The following is a 13310-nucleotide window of genomic DNA, read 5'->3' as shown; positions in this document are numbered from 1 at the left end:
CATTCAGCCTTTCTAAGTTTGACACATTATAATGAGCATAAAAAACATTAAAAAAAACACTTGGATATAAAATTAGGTTGTGACTTTGTCACAAATGATTAAATCATGCAGCCATTTTTGAGGCTGTCTTCATGTGTAGCAATTATTCAAATAAGTTTCCATGTATTTGTTGACTCTGACTTGTAGCCACGACTCCTTGCTGTTTGTCTTCTGTTGTCATGTGTTGCCATGACTTTTGATAATCTTCCAGTGTGTTGCATATAAACTAATGTTGCAATGAGTAATTCACCCCTGCACTAAATATGTCTCTCTATATACTGACATATATAGTATATATCATTGTCTTGCTGCAGTCCATACAACATTCCCTTGTCTGAATTTCATTTTGACAAAATTACAGGAAGGAAGAAGTTGTATGAAAGTCAGCAGATAAAGTGGTGAAAAGACATAGCTTACGTTAAACTCACAGAAAGGTGAATCAATTCATCTGGACACAACTTTTATTGAGAGAAACGCTTCATCACTCATCTAAGTGACTTTGTCAGTCTCAGCTGACTGCAGGTATCCCCAACCTTACAAACGGCACAGTTGCATAACAACCGAAACCCACGATCAGTTTCATTTACAAATTGCTGTGACCATGAACAAGATGGTCGTTTCCTCTTCACATAGATGGCCCCTTTGACTCCCCATTCAAACCAGCGTTCCTCCCTATCAAGGATGTGCATCCTTGTAACAGTGGCCACTGGTCTGTAGATGGGTGTAGACTGTGGAGTCCTGGCCTGACGCCTTAGCTGTCCTGTGTTGTGCCATCCTCTTGGCCAGCGTCTGTTTGGTTTCCCCAATGTACAAGTCACGGCAATCCTCCTGGCACTTAACAGCATATACTATATTGCTCCGTTTGTGCCAGGGGACCCAATCCTTGAGGTGGGCCAAATTCTGGAGCCGCGTTTTGTGGGGTTTGAAGGCAACTGAGATGCAGTGTTTGGAAAATATGCGTCTCAACTGTTCTGACACTCCTGCCACATATGGAATCACTGCTGGTTTATGCTTAGGCAGCTGTTGTCCTTCTTCTCTCTTCAATCGGCTGGTGCACAGTTTGGGCGTCTTCCTGCCTTCGACAAATGCCCATTTAGGATAACCACACTTAACCAGGGCCTATTTAATGTGGGATTTCTCCCCTTCCCCAGCAACTGTGTCAGTGGGGTCGTTGTCAGCTCGGTGATACAGTGTCCTGATGACTCCTAGTTTGTGCTCCAGTGGATGATGAGAATCAGACCTTAAATACTGATCAGTATGTGTTGGTTTACGGTAAAAATCAACAATCAAATGTCCCCCATCACCAATTGCAATCACAGTCTAAGAAGGCTAACCTGTAATTTTTCACATCCTACCTGGTGAACTTAATGTGGTTGTCCTCAGAGTTAATGTGGTTGGTGAAATGTGGTACATCCTGGGATTTAATTTTAACTCAGGTGTTATCCACACAACTGAACCAATGGCTAGGTGGTGCCCTTGGATAGGACATCAGAGGCCTCTTTTCCATTACCTCCATATGCAAGTTGGCCACTACAGGTGAGACTAGGAGACCCATAACACACCCATGGCTCTGCCTGTAGTACTGCCCCTTGTATGTGAAGTATGTGGACTGAAGATACAGCTTCAGGAGCAGACACACTTGGTCAGTGTTAAGGGTGGTCCTATTGCTAAGGGTGGGGCCATCCTTTAATTTCATATGGACCACCTCCAATGCTTCATCAACAGGAACACACATAGAGACGTAACATTATACGAGACCATTGTTTCATCCGCCTCGATAATGATGTCCCTCAACTTATCCACAAAATCGAAAGTGTTCTGAACGTGATGTTCATTATTGCCTACCGATGGTTTAAGAATAGTTGCCAGAAACCTAAGAGATGTTATAGGTCATTAATTTAATCATACAAACAATAGGCCTTAGTGACACATCTGTTTATGTATCTTGGGTAAACCATACAGACTAGGTGTAGCTTCCCCTGGGTATAATCGGTGGTACAAAATTGTGTCAATAGCATTTTCCTGTTCTAACAGCTTCAGACAATCTATCGCCTTTTTCTTGTAACCCCTGACTGCATCTCATTTTAGGGGCTCATAAGTATTTATGTCACTGAATAACGTCATAACTTTCTCATGATAGTCTGTCTGGTTTAATAAAACTGTGCATCTGCCTTTGTCTACTGGAAGGATGATGATGTTTTTGTCCTTACTGAGAGTCATGAGAGCATTTCTCTCATATCCACTGATGTTGGATGGCGGCACCTTCACATTGCTGAGGCAGGCTTAAACTTTTGTCCGTAGTTGCTCCCCTTCCAGTTTCGCGATGTTGTTTTTTCGGATTGCTGATTCCGTGGCTATGATCAGTTCCACTAGTGGGATTTTCCTCAACGTGACAGCAAAATTCAGCCCCTTAGCAAGGATGTCTTTCTCCGCCTGGGGGAGTTGTCTGTTGGGCAGATTCTTTACCCACTTATCCACATCACCAGCGTATGTCTGGCGTCTCCCTTTCTGTCTTCCGTTGAGGTCACTGTCAGTTGTCTGCCGATGTCTCTGATGTGCAGCAAGTGAGTCGAACTTCTTTTGCTGCCTGGTTTTCAACTTTTCATGTTGAGCTAGATGAGCCTTCTCTGTGAACTCAATCACACGTTGGAAAGTGGTCTCATCTAGATGCAACATGAGTCTCTGGTGCTCTGCTCCTCTTTGGCTTTCAAAGCATCAAAAGTAGAATTAGTTTGTCTCTCCCGTTTGTTCAACAGCTAGCTCTGTGCCTTCTGGGGGATCTTGTTCGCTCATTGGCCCTTGACCGAAAATTTCATCTGCAGGCTCCTAGGTGTAATCCCGCTCTGTCTGAATCAGAACCAGAATCAGAATCAGAATACTTTATTTATCCCTGAGGGGAAATTGAGTTCTGTTACAGACACTCACGCGCTAATAACTAAAAATTAACAAGATACAAGATAAGAAAATAGAAACAGAAACTAACAGAAATAAAAGATAAATAAGAAATAGAAATAAGAACAAAATATATCAACAAGCATGGTGCACATATCACGCTATCTATACTGCACTACTGCAGCACACAACAAGCAGCACAAACAAACTCACAAACAAAACTCTGCACCTGAGGCTGAATCTGAGGTGGTTCCTGTAGTCTGCCATTTTACGCACCATTTGCAATCCTCACTGAAATTAGTCAGAATGTCTTGATGCATGCTCAATAATCCAGGTAAGAAAATCACAGAAAGGTGAACCAGTTCATCCGGACACAACATTTAGTTGGAGAAACATTTCTTCAGTCATACAAGTGACTTTGTCCATCTCAGCTGACTGCAGGTATCCCCCAATCCCATGAGTGATGAAACATTTCTCCCACTAAATGTTGTGTCCAGATGAACTGATTCACCTTTCTGTGATTTCCTTACGTGGATTATTTAGCATACATAAAAAAATCTTAGGTTAAAATTTCATGATTTCACAATGCAACTTTTACTTTATCAACAAGATGCCAAAGACTTTCCAGAAATGACATGAGATAAAAAGTGAATTGTCTGACTTCAGTTTACCTTTTGGTTTTCATAATAAAATACTATTGCTGTGCCACTATAAAAATTGACAAGAAACCAAATATGAATGGCCACTGGGTTTTGTTTTAACTGTAAATGTTCAAGCAAATAAAACACTCTAATGCCTCATAACACCAGTAAAGCTATTACTCCCTTCATAAATGGCATATCTGTTTTTTTTTAAACTACATATAGTTTGCTTCTCATACTTTTTGCCTGTCAAAACTGCCACTGTGATCATACCGTTTAAAAACAGCATTAGTTATGCTTTTGAGAAGGTATTAAAAATTTGGCAGTTTTTGTAATGCAATTGTTATATCCTTTGGCGTATAAGAGAGGCTCATTTTGCTACATAAATTATTCAGTTACATTTCTCCCTAATGATATGATCCAAAATCCTTTTTTTGAACAAAAATGTGTCAATGGTTAAATGGCCCTGCCCATTTAGACTTTATGCATGAGGATGATAGTCATTTTTAAATAAGATGTATTATCTTTGTGGTATCGTTGTTATTGTTGTTCCTGCTTTTCTTGTTGTTATCATAAATGTTGTATTTATTTATTTATATCCCCAGACTTCCACTGCCACAGTGAACATGGTGGTCACTGATGTCAACGATAATGATCCCGTGTTTGACCCTACCATACCTACCAATTTAACTGTCCAAGAGGAGGACGCCAATGTGTTGGTAGGACAAGTCAGGGTAAGCATGTTGCGAATCAAGCACAGACTCTTCACTTCTTTGATAATTTTACAGTTCTAAATTTTCGGGTGGCAACTCCATCCATCCATTATCCAAACCTCTTATCCTGCTCTCAAGGTTGCAGGGATGCTGGAGCCTATCCCAGCAGTTATTGGGCCCCAGTTTTGGCGTGTTAGCAACTTTCTCGTTACTGCGTTGAGAAAGGGACATGGCAGCTGTCTCATCACAGCTGGCCCTGTTGGGTGTTTTTGTCACCCAAGGCAACATTACTATTGTTTTGTGTGGCTCAACTCCACTCAGAGGCCAGATTTTTCTAATTACTGTTAGAAATTAATTGGGCCACTTTTTGACAGCAGATTAATCACATAATAACGGAAGGAGAGATTCTCTGCAAGCATGCATGTGAATATAGGCTCAGTAGTAGATGCATGGTGTTGGCCCATGTATTTTGAGTAAAAAGGAATTGGGGAAATTTTACTTTAACTTAATTACTGCTCATTAATATATTCAAAATATGATCCGCTGTAGCGACCCCTAACGGGAGCAGCCAAAAGCAGTAGTAGTAGTAGGATATATTCAAAATATATCTCAAATGCTATTAGTATTACATCTTTTAGTTGCCCATTCAAAATTGGATGATGCATTGATTTTATGTAAGATATGTTTTGCAGCAACCTTTGGGATTTAAGTGCATTTATCAACCAACTCTGCTTAGTAATTTCTTGTTTCTCAATTGTCCAGTTTATTTATTATTTTACTGTACTACTTCATATACCCATCATTACCTCTTTATCCAGTGACTGTTAACATTGCTATATGAAATTCACTTTAAGCCACAATCCTGAAATTTGGTTTGAATTTGTTTTTTGTTAGTTTGTTTGATTTATCTTTTTTTGAAATATAGAGACAACTGGTGTAATAGATGCCATTTACTGTTAGAAAAAGAATGAAAACGTCTGCACGCTGTTCAGCTCCCATATTCATTAGAATTTAATCTCACCACATGGAAGTTACTGTCTTTTATATTGTCACCTATGGTGACTTAGAGAAATTAAAAAATTTTCCACATTTTTTCAACTTTTATTCAGCTACATGGTATATCTGAATTATTTAAAAGGTGCATAGAAAAGAAGGATGGGGAAAGAAACATTATGGTCTTCTGTTGTAACGTACTTCATTTATTGTGAAATTGTGCTTCATCACCCCTGTGAATGGGCTGACATGATTTATAACCGTTCTCTACCTTTCGGCATTCTGATGTTGAGATTTTTAAAGGGGCAAATTCAAATAACCATTCTGGGCAATAAGAGGAAAAAAACAACAGGGGTGAATCTCAAATGGTTGACAGACTGTATGAATTTAGCAGCTGTTTATGAATGTTGAATTGGCCACTAAAGCAGCAGTTCAGATTTCAGTGTTAATTTATCGTTGTTGTTTGTTTGTTTTTTTTTGGGGGGGGGTGGTCTCCGCCATGCTGAATTCATCAGCAAGAAGGGAGATTTAATGCAGTGGACTACCAAGCTAGAGGCAGATGCTGGCCGTGAAGATGACTGCAATACAAAAGCAAACAGTAATGCTGTTAAGTAGCTTAGTACTAGCCCTAAAGCATTTTGAATTATTGCTGCATGCTAATTGAAACTGTGTCCCACCTGTTCTCATTTTATGCACTCAGATAGAAAAGGGCCTTTTTACCATGTTATCACAATTGACAGGATAGCTGCATGTGCTCATGAGTTAATTTCACATGCAGAACGTTAGGTTTGATACAAATATATACTCGTAGTGTTCGTTCTTACCAGGAAGCTGTTGGCAGATCAGCAGCAATGGGAGGACAGATCAATTAGCATTCATGTCAGTGGTGTACGACATAGTATCTAGTAATTGTAGAGGCCATTGAACATGTTATTAATCATTATTAATACCATTCCCTTGCACAGTCCTTGATAAAGATGTCCAACTTATTCATACGTCGCTCTCCAGAGGTGCATGCTGCACACACTGAACTGAAGAAATGCTTTTCCTGCATTTCATTTGATAGAGCTACATTACAGTACATGCACGATGACATGGGAACTCTGTCAAGATTTGTATTCAGCACATACTACTCCCCCCCCCCCTTTTTTTTTGTCTCCCCAATTGAATTGGCCAATCACCCCACTCTTCCGAGCCATCCCAGTCACTGATCCGTCCCCTCTGCCGATCCGGGGAGGGCTGCAGAATACTGCATGCCTCCTCCGATACATGTGGAGTCGCCAGCCGCTTCTTTTCACCTGACAGTGAGGACTTTCGCCAGGGGGAAGTAGCACATGGGAGGATCACACTACCCCCCCTCCAGTTCACCCCCCCCCCGAACAGGTGCCCCAACTGACCAGAGGAGGCGCTAGTGCAGCGACCAGGACACATACCCACATCTGCCCCGCCCCCCGTAGACACGGCCAATTATGTCTGTAGGGATGCACAACTAAGCCGGAGGTAACACAGGGATTCAAACTAGCGATCCCCGTGTTGGTAGGCAATGGAATAGACCACTACACTACCTGGACACCCATCACAAATTACTCTTAATCACGCATTCATCTACATCTCTGTTGTCATGGCAAGGTGTTTTGAGACATCAATCTCACCTATGTGTGTAATCAAATTCATTCACCCTGGAAATTTGATTGAAGTTTCAACATTAGTCAAGTCTCAGCGCTTTTTGATTTGGCAGGTCTAACTTTCAGTTGATTCAAAAGAAGATGAATGCAGTCTTTTGATTAATGCTTCAGAAGCAGCCTGTAACAAAGCCCACAGCACACAGTACACTGCTTTGTTTGTGTATCCTTCAGTCATAAAAGCCTTGAATATTTAATATTAAATATTAAGACCCATTAATTGATTCATTTTGCTATGAATTAATAAGATTACACCTCTTAAAAATCAACAACCTACAAGGGTAATATGGTGCAAAATCCCACTGCAGAAACCATGTGATCCATGTGCACATATTGACATGATGTTCTTTTCTTGTCTCTTCCAAAGGCTTAATGCTGAGGCTCAATTTTTACACTTGGCTCTGAATAGGCTGTTCTTGTAATAGAAATTGGGGGCAACTCTCAGTAACCATATGTGTACCTCACCCCCCTCGTTCCGTTCCTTACTGCAATCCTCTTTCTTTGATTTCCTTCTTGCTGTCCTGTCCTAAGGGTCATCACCAAACAGGCTGGTGTAATGTGGCTTTATATCGAAGTCTCTCTGTCTCTCTCTCGCTCTTCCTTTCCCTATCTTTAATTTTCCTCTCTCTTACTCTCTTCCCTTAATTACAACAAGGAATTAGCACAACAGTGTTGGAGTGTGAACACACAAATTCGCACATGGACATGCACACATGAAAAACCTCACAGACACACAGGCATACACTATAATACACACACACACACACACACACACATAAACCACAGGCATACTAATGACCTGTCAAAAGAGATTTGGAATTTGTAAAGCAACTTTTTTTCCTCCCTGCAGGATCATCACAGGCATCACAGACAACGTGTGCCCTGCTCAGGCTTTTCTACTCCCTGATGATGTTTTTCATGCTTTTTTTTCTGCATAAAGAATGAAATGCACACTTTCAAAACGTGATTTAGCATTCAAGGATTTCCCTTTGATGAAATGCAGACTTTGCATGAAATGGCTTCTGGCCTATTGAACTTGCAAATCATTAGTCATGAGTATTTGACAAAGACACTAATCTCAATACGAAGAAAAGAAAATGAGATGGATTTGTATGAGGGTTGTGTCGGCTTAGATTTTTTATTTTTTGCTATAGCTGAGTAGAGTGTATTTTTGCTTGTATTGTAAATATGTAAGGCCCCTGCATGAAAATAAAGCCAAGATGTAATGAATCGTGTAATGGGTCAAACCCAACATAAAAGACCCAATTTCTGCCTAAAGGAAAATACCCTCAGATTTCAGTTTTCAAATGTGGTATTGTAATGGCCATAAATGAGATATGAACTTTCTATCTATTAAGGCACTGTAATGCAACTTTGAAGTTGCAGATAACACAAGCTTAAGGGATATGCCAGAGTTTGAAAGAAAAGCCTAAATATTTTTTTAAAAAAAGAAAAAAGTTTTTACCTTTGCTTCATGTGGAAAAGATGATGTGTCCATAATCACACTTTCTCTCTTGTCTTTGATGGCAAAGTCTTGCAAACAGGTAAATTCAGGAAATTGACGTAACATGTATTTTGTAAACTTGTCAGAGGCAAGCTTAAGATTTGATGAACATTTGGATGAGAACATGGCTTTGCTTGGACCTGTATGATAGCAGCCATGTTTCCGTCCAAATGTTAAGCAAATTATTTTTTAGTTTTTTTTTTAAGCCCCCCCCCCCCCTCTTTTTCTTTCCAATTGTATCCGGCCACTTACCCCACTCTTCCAAGCCGTCCAAGTGGCGGCTCCACCCGCTCTGCCGATCCGGGGAGGGCTGCAGACTACGCATGCCTCGTCCAATACATGTGGAGTCGCCAGCTGCTTCTTTTCACCTGGCAGTGAGGTGTTTCGCCGGGGAGACGTAGCACATGGGAGGACCACGCTATTCCCCCCAGTTCCCCCTCCCCCTCAACTGATCAGAGGAGGCGCTAGTGCAGCGACCAGGGCACATACCCATATCCGGCTTCCCAACTGCAGACACAGCCCATTGTGTCTGTAGGGACGCCCAACCAAGCCGAGGTAACACGGGGATTCGAACCGATCCCCATGTTGGTAGGCAACGGAATAGACCGCCACGCCACCTGGATGCCCACCATTAAGCAAATTTCTAATCTTGATTTTGAAAAATTGAAAATAACTTTCAAACGAGAATTGGGACCATTGCCTCCAGCTTGTTTCAAACAATGTAGACTGTTTCACTATGACTAGAATGTCTCAAGTCTTTGTCTTCAAAAACATTCAAGAGAAAAACGGAAAGCATTGACATGTACCTCTGGAGAAATTCATTACTTTTTACTGCATAATCTCATTATGGCCATGTTAACTTTTCAACCTCAATTGAGCAAAAAAAAAAAAAAACATTTTCAGTAGACATTTAGGATTTTTTTTTGTTTTGTTGTTATTTTGGTGTTCTTATGCAACTTTAGTAACACTTAAGTATGGGGAACGTAGTCACCATTAATTAGTTGCTTATTAGCATGCAAATTAGCAACATATTGGCTCTTAATTGGTCATTATTACGTACTCATTAATGCCTTATTCTGCATGGCCTTATTATACAACCAGTAAGCCATTAACTATGAGTTTTCCCTCTATAACCTCAGAATTATTGCTTATTAGTAGTACCATCTCAATATGCTTTGCTTAGTATGGACTTTATAAGGTGGTAGTACCACAAGAAGAGTTATTCTCCCTTACTAACACTTAATGAAAATGGTCTGTTCTTACATAACAAAACACAAAACTACAAGTGTTAATAGTGTTAAATTACTGTAAATTAAGTTTTTGTTACTTAGAATATGTTCCCCATACTAAAGTGACATCTTGATCATTACTAATTCACTAGTAATTAAGTTTTTTTATGTTCCCCATACTAAAGTGTTACCGCAACTTTTCTTATTCGCAACATTAAAATTCAAATGAAAATAGCTGAATAGAATTGTAGCTTGTGACAATGTGTGATTTTTTCCTTTTCAAGTGGCACTGTATTCTGGTTCAGAAGCGTTAACATTCAAATAGAATTATGCTAAAGTAGATGTATGAATTAATGTAAACATTTAATCCCACAGTGGCTGCCACTCATTTATTCAGATATTCAATATCAGCATGCCATGGACATTGCATACTGGAATGCATTTTTTTCTGTCTTTGAATATTGGAATAAGGGTCTTCATGCTAACATATGTGATGGGGCCTTTTTCAAGCTGAAAGACGATGAATACTAACTGTTAATACATGCTGTGTTTGATATCCTGTATGTTAATGTATTCTTAATATTGGGTCAGCACCCTCCTTTACAGCTAATTTGACCATACAAAAATTTTCCTATATAACCCCATATGGCAAAACCTTTCCTGTCTTTCCTTTTGTCCCCAGGCCACAGATCCAGATGCAGGGGCTAATGGTCAGGTGCGCTACCGCATAGTGAATCACCCTGACTTGTTCACTGTCAACGCTAACGGCAGCATCTTCACAGTGGTGCCTCTGGACCGGGAACTGGAGAGCCAATACAACCTGGTTGTGGAAGCCTCAGATGGGGCCGTGGACCCTCGGCGGACCACCTTGACCCTCTCTGTCCAAGTCATGGACATTGATGACAACAGCCCCGTCTTCTCCCAGCAGACTTATGTGGTGAACGTGCCTGAGAACAGCCCTGTGGGCACTGTGGTCCTAAGGCTAAGTGTAAGTCTTGGTTCTTGTGCTTTCTCTATCTCTGTTATTTGTTATTTTTTTGTTCTTTATCTCTTTCTCTCTGTCCCTATGATGCAGCATGCAGCAGGGGTGCTTTGACAATTGTTTATATTTATATTTGTTATATTGGGCTATACAAATAAAATTGACTTGACTATATGTACAGGTATTTAACTTATTTGAATATCAGCCTTTCAATGCACAGCAGGGAGAGACAGCTACCTGTTGTCCTTTCTTTACTGAAACACTTTGAGTATTTTTGGATTCAAACATAGTGAGAATTAAAGCTGGATTTTTTGACAAGAGTCTTAATCGGCCTTGAGAACCTTTTTTTTCTCTCATTCCTGCTGACAAACGATGTAACGCTCCACAAACTTGGGCAAACCCTGCAACATGATGCAGACAGTGTCAGGAAGATGCAGCACTGTCAATCATTGGCACACTTGTTGTTTACACTGAAGAAGAGACGCATGGGAATACCCGGTGCATGCACAGCAAAGCCAGAGCAGAGGGGGAGTAATTGCCGGCATATTGTGAGTGACATCTCACTTGGCGGCAAGTGAAGCAAGGGGGGAGGGTGAGAAATGGGGGATTGAGATCGGATGTGGTGGGTGGTTGAATGAATGACACTCGCACTGTGGCAATGTGAATCCCCTAGGCAATGACACCACTACACCAAGTGAACAGCGGGTGGCTACTGGCACATCATGAGTGAGAGAAATAGAGAGAGAGCAAGGAAAAGACCAGTGATAGACAGCCGTCACCTGGGCAAATGGAAACCCCTGCCTTAGTCTCCTTTTTCTCTCTACCCTCTAGATGGAGCTTCACCCTGCACGTCGTCTTTATTTATTTATAAATGAATTTTATTTTCTTTAAATCTGTGAATAATGTTATTCCCGGTGTGCATATACTTCAAAGCCTCTCCACCTGAGAGGTTCTCGGTCCCTTCGACAGCTTTGATGCAAAGGCCTTCACCCATTCACATTTCATTGACGTGCTCTGCCTTGTATTGAATATAATGTTGAATAAGAGGATTTGTGTGTGTGTGTGTGTGTGTGTGTGTGTGTGTGTGTGTGTGTGTGTGTGTGTGTGTGTGTGTGTGTGTGTGTGTGTGTGTGAACATTTGTGCCTATAAGGGACTGGATGTGGGAATATGTGCCGATTCAAAAGAGGCTATGATCTACTTTGAAAGTTACCATGTGATACAGAAAAGGCATCCAAATGTATTAATGATTTATTATCCCCCACACACATGCACAGACACAAAAATGAATAATTATAGTTATAATCAAAGAATAGATTTTTGCTGCCAACATTTCACTTTACATCTAAAGTATAACCCCATGTTGAGACAAGTACCGATATATCTCTCTCATTCTCTTGTATCTTAACCCTGTCCTTCCATACATTTCCTCGATTGCCCTTCACTTATTCCTATTTCCCTCCCCCTTCTCTCATAGGCAGTGGATGCAGACCTGTTCTCCAATATCACATACCGGATAAAGACTGAGTCGGCCCGGCAGCTATTTTCTATGAACCCTGTCACAGGGGAGTTAGCTGTGCTACAGACCCTGGACTTTGAGGACCTTTCAGCCATGGGTATGGGGGCCACCTACACTTTCCAGGTGGAGGCTTTTGACCAAGCCAGGGTCATGCCCCCAGGGCTGGCTACCGTCACGGTTCGCATCACGGTAAGAGCAGTGACTTTTTTCAGCCCACCAGCCTGCATGGTGTTTTGTATTCACTCACTGTCTGTCCTCATGGTTCCTCGGGAGCTACAGCAACAGCACTGAACACATTGCAAGCTACCAGTAGTTTCACCAATAGCACAAGGATGTTTATTGTCTCGGCCTTGACATATCATGAAGGGTATTGTCTATGAGAACAAGTACCACAGGAACATTCATGGAGTGTTAGGCGATGGTGTTGTATCTTTTCTTACAGAGAATATGCAGTCATTCAAAAAGCTCAAACACAACATTTAGGACAAACAGTAGACTATTCAATCTCATCTCACAACAATAATACAAGTGTCCTTCAACCTTTTTTTCATTTGACTCAAGGAGTAATACCAGGTTTGTGGAGGAAAAAAAAACAACCTTGGTCACAAGTTAAGTCACAATACACAGCTTTGAGACAAAAAGGATCAGATTTGAATTGTAAGATCAGAGGTTATTTGTATTTTTGGATGCGATTGGTAGCCAAGATAATGTTACACAAAAGTCAGAATCCACTTTAATAAAAGCCTTCATACAGAATGACTCTTCCTTTATCGTGGCATCAGTTCTGAAAGATGTCCTTGATATTATGCTATTCAGTGGCCAAACTTGAATTATTTCTTATGTAAAAGGTATGTTGGCTCACAACCCACTTGTCCTCATATAGCTACGTTTGACAGGACAAAGTCGGGGTGATGGATATGTGCCTTAGACCCAGGTGCTATTCCAGGTCTGAATGACTCATTAGCTTTGAGACTGCAATTATGTCAGGATTTTCAGAAGGTTGGTTTTCCCTTTCCAACCTTTCAAGAGATTAACAGCTGAATCCAAACGAAAGGATTAGACACCCCTGTTGTGGTGCTGCATATGTATGTATGCCTGAGCATTTGTGTGTTCGTGTG

The 13310-nt window shown here is 40.9% G+C and overlaps 1 protein-coding gene across 1 annotated transcript in view; it reads left to right on the top strand.

The window, feature by feature from the left end:
- Positions 1 to 13310, top strand: part of LOC130122460 (protocadherin-15-like) — a 299505-nt gene that overhangs the window by 155250 nt on the left and 130945 nt on the right. The window contains exons 19-21 of the mRNA XM_056291387.1: positions 4178 to 4306; positions 10376 to 10681; positions 12151 to 12381. Of these exons, the coding sequence (XP_056147362.1) occupies positions 4178 to 4306; positions 10376 to 10681; positions 12151 to 12381 (666 nt within the window). The remainder of the gene's footprint in view (positions 1 to 4177; positions 4307 to 10375; positions 10682 to 12150; positions 12382 to 13310) is intronic.

Source organism: Lampris incognitus, chromosome 13 (assembly GCF_029633865.1).
Source record: "Lampris incognitus isolate fLamInc1 chromosome 13, fLamInc1.hap2, whole genome shotgun sequence".
NCBI lineage: Eukaryota > Metazoa > Chordata > Actinopteri > Lampriformes > Lampridae > Lampris > Lampris incognitus.
This window is presented reverse-complemented; position numbering and strand designations above follow the sequence as displayed.